Source organism: Arvicanthis niloticus, chromosome 11 (assembly GCF_011762505.2).
Source record: "Arvicanthis niloticus isolate mArvNil1 chromosome 11, mArvNil1.pat.X, whole genome shotgun sequence".
In the NCBI taxonomy this organism is placed as follows: Eukaryota; Metazoa; Chordata; class Mammalia; order Rodentia; family Muridae; genus Arvicanthis; species Arvicanthis niloticus.
The window spans coordinates 35,357,931-35,371,743 of record NC_047668.1 but is presented as its reverse complement, the minus strand read 5'-3'; the positions used below and the strand labels follow the sequence as shown (position 1 = coordinate 35,371,743).

At 38.8% G+C, this 13,813-nt stretch overlaps 1 protein-coding gene across 1 annotated transcript in view; it reads left to right on the top strand.

Annotated features, from left to right (window-relative positions):
* Positions 1-12,237, top strand: part of Sh3yl1 (SH3 and SYLF domain containing 1) — a 39,738-nt gene extending 27,501 nt beyond the window's left edge. The window contains exons 8-10 of the mRNA XM_034514131.2: positions 324-402; positions 11,086-11,142; positions 11,888-12,237. Coding sequence (XP_034370022.1) covers positions 324-402; positions 11,086-11,142; positions 11,888-12,078 — 327 coding nt within the window. The 3' untranslated portion in view covers positions 12,079-12,237. The remainder of the gene's footprint in view (positions 1-323; positions 403-11,085; positions 11,143-11,887) is intronic.
* The last annotated feature ends 1,576 nt before the right edge of the window (positions 12,238-13,813 follow it).

Sequence of the window (13,813 nt, the reverse complement as noted above, 5' to 3'; positions counted from 1 at the left end):
TTGGTTTCTACTTTGTTCCTGTTGTGCAGAGTGAAATTGAAGTATAGAGTTTAAGTTATCACTGCCTGTCCCTGCCCAAGTGCCAGAGTGTACTAGACCACACACACATATCAGAGGGGGAGGAGCTCAAGTGCCAGAGTATACTAGTTCAGCCCACATTAGAGTCTTACATCCAGCCCTGTACCATACACATGAGTTTCTGGGAGCCCAGTTAATAAATACAAAGGCAGAAACCTGACAAACAGATTGGAGGCAAAATCTTCCTATTCTCATAACTAAAAGCTGATTTTTAAATTTTGTGTATTTATTCTTGTGCCTCCCAGGCCAAAGAATTACCTCCAAAACCATCATCAAGGCCACAGCAATCCCGCCCACCTGTGCAGATGAATGCTGGCTCCCAGGGTAAGTGCTTCTGTTGCAGTTTAAACATAACAGTATTTAAATAATTATTAAGTATTAAGAAAGCAGTTAACCTTTGTTATATTTTGACATCAAATAGAACATTTAAGAGAAAAATGAAGGTTCAGCCTCTTCTAAGCCATGACACAAGCTTTCATACATGAATCTTCACTGTTGTAATTTGTGAAGATGACTCTCACTCATAAGGAATTTTCTTAAATCTACAATGAGATTTATATTTATATTTAATTTTCTTAAATATGGGTCTTGAAAAATTACTCAGCATTTAATAACACTTGATGCTCTTGCAGAGAAACCTGTCTTCGTTCCTAGCACCCACATGGTGGCTCAAAACTTCTGTAATCCTATTTCCAGGAGACTGGACACCTCTTCAGGTCTCTGTGGGCAATGCACATGTGTGGTTCACATATACACAGGCAAAACATTCATATAGCTAAAATAAAAATAAAAGAATCTTTAAAAATTCAATTTGTTTTACTGTATATTCTTACAAGTATGTGGTCTCCGTGAAGTGAAGTAGGTATAGCTCTGCTGAGGGCCAGCCTCAGTCGTTTCAGGTTCTCAGGAATGGGAGGATTGGATCAGCACGAACTCAGAGTCTCAGGCAGTGATGAAGGTGCAAGATGACAGGTGACTCATTGCTCTTCTGAAGCGGCACTTGGAAACAGCTTTCTCTTTCTCTCTGTCTCTGTCTCTGTCTCTTTCTCTCTCATTCACCCTCCCTCTCTCTCTTCCTTCCTCCCTCCCTGCCCACTCTCTCTGTCCTATCTTCTCTCTCTCTCGTGTTCTCTTCTCTCTCTGAGTTCACCTCAGTCTTTTATTGGTTACACACTTCTTTGTTGTACAATAATGCATAATCAAAAGGCTTTTCGTTATTTTCCTCAAGCCCATTAGTTTTCCTGAAAAAAAAAAAAAAAAACCCATGTAACCATGCCACCAGAAAACACAATGTACACACAAAGTCACAGTTCAGTGTCTGCTAAAGCAAGTTGTACATTAACTTTTAACTCTCAGAAAAACCTTCAAATCACAGGTCATCTGGGCATGAACTTATGGTTACAACATTAGCCTGAGAACAGAAAGGTGCAAACGGTCAGGGCAATATTAATATTTTTAACTAATCCTAAACTTGCAAAAATCTGTTTATTAAGCACACCCAAATACCTATTTCTACAGTGCTTTGCAAACTCTTTTGCATATGCAATGTGAATTCCTCTTGCAGTTCCCCCTAGGGCTCCTTCACAAGCTGAAATTCTCTTGAAACTTGTACCCTAATTTCCTTAGGCAGGCGATGCCAGGGGGTCAAATCAGTATGTCCCCGTCTTTCCAGGAAGGTTAGCTCACTAATGCAGTAGACCCAGCTATTTCTTGTCCCTTGTATTTTCTATGGCCATCCCTGTCCTTAATAACCCAGACTCAGTGTTCCTTTTCCTTGGGGTCTTCAATTCTCTTAACTACTAAAGATTCAGGTTTCTCAAAAAACATTTTCTGCTTCAAATGCCTGCTGGTACAGCTCAACCATCTTGGGTTGGCTGAGTCCCAGAGAACAATTAAAGGCATCAGCCCCCACATCCAGAACGCCTTGTCCCCTTATGCCTGGGTTGACTGCTTGAATGGCCAAGGCCAGCTCAGTTTGTTGCTATAGACATCAGATCTATTTACCGCTCTAGTAAGTCCTTTCCCAGAAAGTTTTACCAGAGTTTTATTTGAGGACAAATATGATATATGTGTGTGTGTGTGCGTGTGTGTGCGCACGCGTGTGTGTGTGTGTGTGTGTGTGTACATATATATGTATATGTGTGTATATATATATATATATAATGCAAAACAGATAGGCATCAAGAAAGAGCAACGCCATCTGTATACTAGAAAGCCAGAGATTTGTTATGCAGGTTGTGCAGGTTGACTGGTGCTTCTGCAGCCAAAACTATGTCATGTAGCCACACTGGCAACCGTGTTGCACCTGACATAACTAAGTTTTATAAACACCCAGGTTTCTTTTTGTCATCATACCTGTTTTGATTTTTTTTAAAGTTAAAGCTTTTTTATTATTAATTATTTATTTACATTTCAAGTGTTGTCCTCCTTCTCAGTCCCCATTCCATGAATTCCCCACTGCATCCCCCATCCCCCATCCCCCTCACCTCTAAGAGGGTGCTCCCCTACCCATCACCCACTCCACCTCACTCCTCTATCATTCCCCTTCTCTAGGGTGTCAAGCCTCCACAGGACCAAGCTCATTCCCTCCCACTGAGGCCAGACAAGGCAGTCCTCTGCTACATATGTAGTGGGGGTCATGGACCAGTCCATGTATGTTCTTTGGCTGGTGACTTAGTCCCTGGGAGCTCTGAGGGGTCCAGTTAGTTGATACGGTTGTTCTTCCTATGGGATTGAAATCCCTTTCAGCTCCTTCAATCTATCCCCTAACTCTTCCATAGGGGTCCCAGACCTCAGTTCAATAATTGAATCTAAGAATCTGCATCTGTCTCAGTCAGGTGCTGCTAGAGCCTCAGAGGACAGCCATGCCAGACTCCTGTTTGCAAGCACATCTTGGCATTAGCAGTAGTATCAGGGTTTGGTGTCTGCGCATGGGATGGATCCCAAGTTATGGCAGCCTTTCCTTCAGTCTCTGCTCCATTTTTGGTCCCTGCATTTCCTTTAAACAGAAACAATTCTGGGTCGAAAATTTTGAGATAGATGGATGACTCCATTCCACAACTGGGGGCCATATCTATCTACTAGACGTGGTCTCTTCGGGTTTCATCTCCCCACTGAGGGGAATTCAGCTAAGGTCATCCCAGTTGAGTCCTGGAAGTCTCTCACATCCTTGGTGTCTGGTACTTTCTAGTGGTTCAACCAGTCCCCCACCCCACACTGCTGGCCCTCTGGGTTTCTCTTCTGTTTCCCTCCATACCTGATTCTGCCCCTCCTCTTCCACTTTATTTTTTGTCATATAGATATGTGTGTATGTATATATGTATATATATGTTTGTGTATATGTATATATGCATATATGTATTTATATATGTATAATCTTTACATCCCTTCCATTCTTTTTCCATTGTATATATATAGAATCTTTCCACCCCTTTTTTCATGATGTTCCCAGTGCCTTGTTCACAGGGTACTAGGATTGTATTGTGTATTGTATTGTATTGTATTGTATTGTATTGTATTGTATTGTAGCTATGTTACCTAGGATTGAGTAGGCTACAGTCGGTCTTTGTCTACATTCTGACCAGTAGTGGCTATCTCTATAATGGTTTCTGTCTGCGACAAAAAGCAGCTTTAATGACTAACAAGAAGTATACTTATCTCTGGACATAAAGATAAGTATTTATAATACAGTTTACAGCTGTCTTCTGAGAGGCTCTGCGAGATCCTGACCAAATACAGATGCGGATGCTTGCAGCCAAACATAGGACTGAGCACAGGGATCTCAATGGAGGACTTAGGGGAAGGACTGAAGGAGCTGAAGGGGCCTTATCTGGCATCAGTGGGAGAGGAGGCCCTTGGTCCTATGAAGGCTTGATGCCCCAGTGTAGAGGTATGCTAGGGCAGTGAGGCAGGAGTGTGTAGGTGGGTGGGGGAGCATCCTCATAGAAGCAGGGTAAGGGCACATGGGATAGGGAGTTTGTAGAAGGGAAACTGGGAAAGGGGATAACATTTGAAATGTAAATAAATAAAGTATCTAATTTTTAAAAAGAAAGCATAAAAAACTAGATTTGCATTGTGATAAATTATAGTAACAAAACAAATTATACTGATTTAGAAAAGTAGAAATAGTAGCTTCTTCTGTGAGATCTGTGACCTCACTGGCTATGGGTAGTTGACTGGGTTTCTAGTACCAGGCATGAGTTCCCTCCTATTGAGCAAGGTTAAGTCCAATTAGATGGTTGTTAGTTACTACTCGCTGTAAGAGCTGCTGTTCTAGCACTAGGGACATCTTACCAGTGTGGTCATCATTTTAGTCCATAGACCTTACAATTAGGCAGGGCTTGCTTTTCTCCCTTGATTACTTTTCTCCCTTGGTTACTTGCATAGAACCTTCCAGTGCTGCAGAGGTATTCCTCAGGGAGGAGGCTATTAGGTTTACTCAGGCTCCATCCCTCCAAGTCCTGTGTCCAAAGTGTGGTGTCTTCAGCAGTGTCTTACCTTAAAACTCTAGGAGGCAACAAAGGGCAGAATCGACTGTGATGCTTTGGATCCTCTTGGATTCCCCTGGATCCCCAAGCTTAGTGTTGGGTTTTGTCGTTGTTTTGTTTTGTTTTTTTAAGTGAGTCTATGGCTCTTGGGGGAATCATTATTACCCCCAAGTGGCAGAACTTCATTTAAACTATAAATATGTATATTTATGGGTGTGTGTGTGTGTGTGTGTGTGTGTGTGTGTGTGTGTGTGTATAAACACAAAATAGTATGTTTTCCTCTGGCTCCACCATCCTTAGTGTTATTTAACCTTCCTCCATCCCTCTCCCTCTGGATCACCTTCTTTCCCCAACCCCATTTTTCTGTCAGTGTTCATAGCACCCGTGACCTCCTGTCTCACTCTCTAGAAATCTTTCTCCTGGACCCCATAGTCCCTTTTCATCTTTGTAGTTTAAGAGCAGGTCTCTCCAGGTTCTTACTCACATCTTAAGATTCACAAATGAGGGAAACCATGTGGCATTTGTCTTTCTGGGTGTGGGCTTCCTCATCCAATGTAATATTTTTTCATTATATATGTTGTTTTTTATTTGTTTTGTTTTTATATTTTCTTTATTTACATTTCAAATGTTTTCCACATTCTAGGTCTCTCGTTCTGAAAGTCCCTACCCCATTCCCCTTCCCCCTGCCTCTGTGAGGGTGCTCCCCCCCCACTGCCATCTTCTCACCCTGGCATTCCCCTATACTGGGGCATTGAACACCCTTAAGCCCAAGGACCTCTCCTCCCACTGCATTGCCTTATTCCTGGGCATATGCCAAAGAGTAGAATAGCTGAATTATAAGGTAGATCTACATTTAGCTTTTTTGTTAAATCTCCACACTGATTTGCACAGTGGCTGTACCAGATGCAGTTCTACCAACAGAGAACAAGGGTCCCCTTTCTCCACATCCTCTCTAGTGCGTGTTGCTGGTTGTTTTCTTGATCTTGGCCATTCTTCCTGGGGTTAGATGAAATACCAAAATAGTTTTAATTTGTGTTTTTCTAATTATTAGGAATGTTGAACACCTAAAGATATTTCTTGACCATTATTGTTATTTCTTCTTTTAAGAACCTTTTGTTCTGATCCTTAGCCCATTTTTAATTGGGTAATGAGTTATCTTTATTCTTTAATTTTTTGAGTTCTCTTTTTATTCTAGATATTGTCTGTAAGATGTTTAGTTAATATTATTTCCACTCTGTAGGTTTTCTCTTGATTGTTACTTCACTGTACAGATATTCTTTTAGTTTCATGAGATCGTAGTTTTCAACTGATGACTTTAATTCCTAGGCAAGTGTAGTTCTAGTCAGCAATCCTTCCTTGCACATATACCTTGTTGGCTCTGCCTGCGTTTTCTTCTAGCAGCTTCAGCTTTCTAGGTTTCACATTGAGATCTATGTGCATTCCAAGTTCCTTTTTGTGCAGTGTGTAGATACGAGGCTAATCACATAATTCCAAATGTAGGCACCCAGTTTTTAACCACAATATTTGTTGAAGAAGCTGTCTTTTCTCCAGTTTGTATTTTTGGTATCTTTGTCAAATATGATATAGCCATGCTCATATACACACATATTTGGGTCTTCTATTTAGTTCAGTTGATGTTTATGTCACTTCTTGTGCTGGAACCATGCTGTGTTTATTTCTGTATCTCTAGACCATAGCTTGAAACCTAGTATGGTTATTCTTCCAGTCTTTCTGATCAAGATTGCTTTGACTCTCCAGGGTATTTGTGGCTCTATATGATTTAGGACCTTTCTTCCTAATTTCTATGAAGAATGTAATATGTATTTTTATTACATTGAATCAAAAGCAATCTGTTAATTGCTTTTAGTAAGATGATCATTTTTTTCTCAATATTAATTCTACCAATCCGTGATTATAGAGAGAGGTCTTTCCAGCTTCTGACGTGTTCATCTATCTCTTTCTCTAGAAAGTTTTCATTGTAGGAGGTCTTTTACCTTCTTGATTAGGTTTATTCCTAGATATTTTGTTTATTTTAATTGTTTCATTATATCTTATGTGTATTGATGTTTTATCTGCATGTATGTGTGACACATGTGGACAGTACCCAAGGAGACCAGAAGAGGGTGTTAGACTCCTGAAAATGGAGTGAACAGGCAGTTGTGAGCTGCCATGTGCAAACTGGGAGTGAAACTTGGGTCTTCTGGACTAGTTGGCCCTGTTAACCTCTCAACCATCTCTCCATAATCTTTTCTTTCTTTCTTTCTTCTTTTTTCTTTTTTTGGGAGGAGAGGGTTAGGGATGGGGAATGAACTGGGTGGTGAGTTTCTTTAGTTGTTGTTGTTTTGGTTTTTATTTGGTTTTGCTTTTGTTTTTGTTTTTGTTTTTTTTTTCCCTGAGGCTAATGTGAATGGGAGTGTTTCCATGATCTCTGTCAGGATGTTTGTTACTAGTATCTAGAAAGGCTACTAATTTTTGTTAGGTGATTTTGTATCTTAACACTTCACTGAAAAGTGTTGATCATTTCTAGAAGTTTTCTGGTAGAATTTTGAGGATTTTTTAATGTGTAATATCAAATCACCTGTAAGTAGGGATAATTTAACTTATTTTTCTATTTGTATCCCTTTGATTTTCTTCTCTTGTTTTATTGCTCTAGCTAGATTCCAAGTGCTATATTGAATAGAAGTGGGGATAGTGGACAAACCTGGTTCAGTCCTAATTTTAATAAGGTTGCTTCAAGGTTTCTACATTTGGATGTTGGCTATGGGTTTGTCATATATGACCTTGATTAGGTTCAGGTATGTACCATCCTTCTGCCCTACAGTTTTTAGGACTTTTATTACGAAGGCATGCTGGGTTTCGTCCGGTCTTATTTTAGAGATGATTGTGTGATTTTTGGCTTTAGTTCATTTATATGATTTATTACATTTATTGACTTAAATATATTGAGCTATTTCTACATCTCAGGGGTAAGGCCAACCTGATAGTTCTAGATGCCCTTTTTTATATAATCCTGTAATTGTTTTCCAAATTTTTTTTAGGATTTTTGTCTATGTTCATCAGGAATATTGGCCTATCATCTTTTTTTGTTGTGTCTTTATTTAGTTTGTGAATTATAGTAATGCATGCTATATAGAAGAAGTTTGAAAGTGTTTCTTCTGTCTCTATTGTTTTGAATAATTTAAGAAATATTGATTATAGATCTTCTTTGAAACTCTGGTAGACTTCTTCGGTGAATCCATCTAACCTGGACCTTGTTTTTTTTTTTTTAGCCAGATGGCTTTTAATTTGATTATGTTTGTTTAGGCTGTTGATCTTTTCTTGGTTTACTTTAGATGGTTTAAATGAATCTATAAATTTGTCTATTTTTAAATTTTTCTGACATAATAGACTGTAGAGTTTTAAAGTATTTCCATATAATCTGAATTTCTTTGACATCTGTTGTAATATTTCCCTGGTCATCTCTGATTTATTGATTTGGTTTATCTCTTTCTCTCTTTCAACTAATTGGTTTTTTCAGTGGTGTTTATCTTCTCAAAAGCCAGCTCTTAGATTTATTGATTCTTTGTATTATTTTATTTGTTTCTGTCTCGTTAATTTATGCTCTGGTTTTGGGTTTTTGTTTATTTGGTTTGTTGGTTGGTTTAGTTTGGCTTTGGATTTTCAAAACATAGTTTCTCTATGTAGCTTTGGCTGTCCAGAAACTCACTTTGTAGACTAGGCTAGCCTTGAACTCAAAGATCAGCCTGCCTCTGCCTGCCAAGTACTAGAATTAAAGGAATAGGCCACTACTGCCTGGCTTATGCTCCTGTTTTTAATATTTCTTGTCATCTATTGGATTTGGGTTTAATTTATTCTTGCTTTTCCAAATTCTTAAGTTGCATCATTACATCAACTGTTTGTATTTTTCCTGATACTTTAATGTAGGCACTTAGAGCTATAAATTTCCCTTAGGACTGCCTTTCTTTTTTATTGTCTTTCAAATTAATTAAAATATAATCACACTACCCCATCATTGTTATATATGGAAATGCAAGCTGCTGAGTCTGACTTAGGCTGCTTATCTCTGTGGAAAACTAACTCTCCCTCAGCAACCACTAACCGTCTACAGCTCCTCAGAGGTGGGCGCCCCTGTGATTTCCCTCTTCCACATTGGCATTTCTATTGGTGTTATCATTTTTCTGGTCTTTTTAAGCAGACATCTTATTGAGATTTTGTGGGTATGTTTTCCGATCCTATCTAGAAGACACAATATCAAAGCATACATCTTGGTTTTCTGGCTCTTATAATCTTTTCACTCCCTCTTCCACAACATTCTCTGAGCCTTAGGTATAGGAGATGTGTTGTAAATATATCTATAAGTGCTAAGCAGCCCATAGTTACTTTTTCTCTGGATTTTGAAAAATTGTGGATTCCTGTCATGTCTTCTACCATGAAAAGAACTACACTTCTCTGTGAGCATAAGGATAAGTATTTAGAACACAGTTAGGGATTATCCTGGTTTATTGAAGTGATAGTAATAGGCTCTCCTCTGAGATCTGTGACCTCACAAACCACAGGAAGTCAAGCCACCAGGTTTGCGATCCCAGTCATAAGTTCTCTCTTAGTGAGTAGGTCTTAAGTCCAATTAGACAGCTATTGGTTCCACCAAGACATGTATCTTGCCATGCTGATCATTGCTGAATTTCCCACATGGTGGCTCACAACCATCTATAATGGGACCTGATTCCCTTTTATGGTGTATCTGAAAACAGCTAAGGTGTACTCATATACATTGTTGAATTTCATAGGCTTAAAACTGCTTTTAATGTGTTCCAGGGGGCTTTGTTGTGTTTTGTCTTCATTTTTATTTAGTTCTAGGATTTATAATTTTTCTCTGACCCCCATTTATCATTAAATAATGTATACTTTAATTTCCATGAGTTTGTGAAAGTACTAGAGATTTGTTTGCTGTTTTTTTTTTAAATTGATTGTGTTGTGGTCAGATCAGATATGGGGAGTTATTTCAACTTCTGAATTTCTCAAGGTTTGTTTTATGTCGCAGTATGATATTCTTTGATGTTTGGATGGAATATTCTATAGAACTCTATTAAGTCCATTTGATATATAATGTCATTTAGTTCTGATATTTCTCTGTTTATTCTTTGTCTAGGTAGCCTGTTTTTTGAGAAAGTTAGGTACTAAAATCACCTACTATTAATGAGCTGGAGTTAATCTGTGTCTTTAATTTCAACTTTACTCTGTTTATGAGATTGGATATTCCAGAGATGATTCACACACACACACACACACACACACACACACACAAATACACGTGGTAATGTCTTCTGAGTTAATTATGCCCATAATAAAAATGAAATATTCTTCTTTTTCTCTTTAGATTAACTTGTTTGCAGTCAGTTTTGTCAGGTATTAGAATAGTGACCTCTCAAATTGCTTTCTGGTCCCATCTTTCTGGTCCCATTTGCCTGGAATATTTTTTTCAGTCCTATCCCTTTAAGGTAGTGCCTGTCTTTGAAGATAAGATGAGTTTCTTGTACACAACAGATATATGGATTTTCTTTCTTAATCTGTTCAACTAACCTGTGTCTTTTTATTAGGAAGTTGAGGCCATTAGTGTTTAAAGTTATTGTTGAATGGTATGTATTGCTTGCTTTCATTTTGTTGGTGCTGATTTTTCCTGTTTGTGTTCTTAGTCATATTTTGTATTTCAGCAATTTTAGCTTAGTTGGCATATGTCTGTCTAATATCTGGTAATCTACCCAAAATTATTCCTATTCAGCTTCTTGAAGTAGGTTCTTTTAAGGTACCTGTATTTTCCCTCATGTGCTGATAGCCTTTTCTGTGTCTTTCTATTCGTGAATACCATGGGGTGTTTGTGTCCTCAGAGTGCATGAGGCTGCCAGGGAATATGGAGAAGAGGCAGTTTCCAGAGCTCTAGTGCATGGAGGAGCTCCTCAGAGCCAGCCCAGTTGAGAGCGTGAGAATATAGTTTGAAGGTTGAAAGTGGGTGCTGCCATGCATTCTGTCTGCTAGGAAAGGCCTGTTGATCTTCTTTAGGCAGCCATAGTGGGATTCAGCTCACTGTGGTTTGTAGTCTCTAATTCAGAAGGAGAAATATGATTGTTTAATTCAAATAATTGGTATTCATAATATGTGGCAAGCATATGCCTTATGGGTATTTAAATTCATCCAGAACTTCAGATATCTATTAGAAGCTGTGCAGCGGCTCATCTATGTGAAGTATGAATGTTTAGAGATCCCTGTGTGGAGCTGGAACTTTTCTTGCTAAGGTATTCTTTGGTTGCTTCTAGGAGAGATGTGCATAGACCATAGACTAGTATCAGGCACTTCAGATACTTTTGCCTTGTACATGGTCTTTTGTACAGTATTTGAGGCATCTCTCAGTTTACAGCCTGACCCAGTAGTGTAAACCTTTAACAAGGTCAAGATTTGATAATTTTGTGTGTTTTATATACAGTAATAAGCTTTTAAGTCTCCCCCCACCATTTTATTTTAACAGGTAATAGAAATGAATATAAGCTATATCCTGAGCTTTCTAGCTACCATGAGAAAACTGGTAAGTAAAAAGCTATTACTTAAAAAACTACATATAAGCACCCTACAGTCACATAATTTCCAGTTAATCTGATAGGTTATGAAAATCTCTGAGAAAGTATTCATAACTCTATGAGAATTTTTTAAAGTAAGTTTAATTATAAATATTATTTAGTGACAAATGACATGTTTTTGGTCTCTGATAGGCTTTGTAATGTTCTAAATTATCCACTGAAGTCATCAAATTATATGCTTCTGAATTTATAAACAATTGAGGAATTAGCCATTTTGTGTAAATATAAATAATGTCTAGAGACCAGGTAATCAAACTTTTAAATATTATCACGTAGATAAAAATATTTTAAGTGTCTTTCCTGGTGAACCTGGGACTTTTGTATTCTCCTGGCTCAGCTGTGCCCTGCTGTGCTCTGTTTTCATGTTTTCTGCTGTGACCCCATGGCTCTGCTCCCATTGTAAGACAGTGTACACAACATGTACATTTGTGGAGGCCAAAAGACAACCTGAAGGAGTCAGTTCTCTTCTTCTGTCATGTGGATCCTAGGGATCTATCTCAGGTCCTTCAGCTTTCAAAAGGAGAGAATTCTAAGGTTAACATTGTGAACATTGCACAGATTGTATAGTGTGAGTTCTGATACCCTTCAGGGAGCCAAAAATCAAATGCTAACTGACCAGTTTCTATCTTACCAACCCATACTTCAGCTTCTTTCCTAAAGTATTTATAATTTGATAATATTTTCTTGTTTTAGGCAGTTTGAATCAGCCAATAGAAGTGACAGCATTATACTCTTTTGAAGGACAACAGCCAGGGGACTTGAACTTTCAAGCAGGAGACAGAATCATAGTTACATCAAAAACTGACTCAAATTTTGATTGGTGGGAAGGAAAACTTCGAGGTCAAACCGGAATTTTCCCAGCCAACTATGTAACTATGAATTAAAGTTCATGCTATTTTGTTATCTGATAATTACATAAACGTATTTCTACACAGGCAGCATTCACTGTTTGCTTCAAACTGTTTGAACACACCTTTGCTCCACAAATGTTTTTATCTAGTTATAAAATATTTTCTCTGCATATAAATAAATGGTTAAATTAATATGTGGCTAAGCACTTTGTGTTAACGTAACCAGATAAACTGTTCTATAGTTGCCATCGACAGTTTTTATGGGCGTGATTCTTTGGTGTTCATCAGACACACACACACCTGCTGACCCTTGAATCTGACTGCTTTCTACCTGTTGTGGTTTATAAACAAAGCATGTCTGGGAAGGAAGACCACTCACTTTTATATGAACATGGGTCAGCTTCTGAACATCTAGGTATGGTTTAGATGAGTAAATCAGCTTGTGAACATAAAGAATAGGAGGCTCACACAGAGGACAGAGTCTTCAGAGTCTTCAACAGGGAGGTCTGTGTCCAACCTTTCCCACCCTGCCATGCTTTGTGATCCATTCTCCCAAGACAAACCATAGAAGCTAGAGTGTCTCTCCCCCAAGGAGTTGTTATAGAAGCTAGAACCTGTTCTTCTCAAAGCAAATCTTCATGCCTAGAAATAGCAATCTCCCCACTCCTCCACCTTTCCATCTTGGAACTAACTATAAAGAAATTCTCTGATGGGCTTTGCCTGATAAATCTTAAGAGCCAGGCACAGGCAGGGAGTATCAGGTAGTGGCCGTTTGCCAGTTGCAGTTATGCATAGCTATCCATTCATCACGGAACTTAAGGATAAATCAGTCTGGAGGCTCCCATAAAAGATGTCCCATAAAATAATGGTCAGATATATTTCTTTTACTTCTCCCCTGTTAGCTTGTCATTTCGAAATGGGTGTCATCATGACATTATGGAACTGGCGGAAAGTGGGCCACCTCCTTTCCTCCTCTGAAATGAACAAGATCATGTCATCTTACATAGCACAGTGACTACTTGCCCTGTGCAAGAAATGTGCATATTTTGGTTAATGTGTAAGCCTCAGACCAGCCTTCATGACTGATCTTGAACAATTTACCCAACCTCTATGCCTCAGTTTCCCCACTGCTGATGATTGCATGAAATGCTTAGAACAGTGCTGAGCACATAAAGGAATCATTAAACATAAGCAGCTGTTACGTTTCCTTACACGACAAAAAACCCTGCCTTTCCTAGTGACCACTCAACCTGCCCATGTAAGGAAGACACAAAAAAGTGAGGAGGCCTTATTTTGCATTTTCCGTGTTAGGTGCTGAGGTAGCTCACTGGCACAGACAGCACACTGTTGAGGATACCTTCCCATGTTAATAATGCCAGACCTGTTCTCCTCCTAGAGTTTATTCTCTGACACTTTCTTTTCAGATACCTGCCCAGCCTCTGAAGGCACGGAGTATTAGAGAACTATTTCCCGTGTGGAGCCCTGTCTTGGAATCTCAGATCCCACGGGCCTTGTGTTGTCTGGAGGAAGTGTCTCAGAGCTGCAGGGATGTTTGTAGAGGTCAAGTAAAGATAAGGACAGATAAACTTGCAGTTTGGTCCAGAGGTGCTTTCAGAGCACGTAGGGGCGATTCTGAATGAAGTTCACGTAACAGAGAGGGAGAACAATAAAAACTAAATCAAAAGTAAGAAACTGCAGTAGATTTAGACACCAATAAATAGAATAAAGAATATTATTACTAGCACATGGGAGTAGGATATGGATCCAT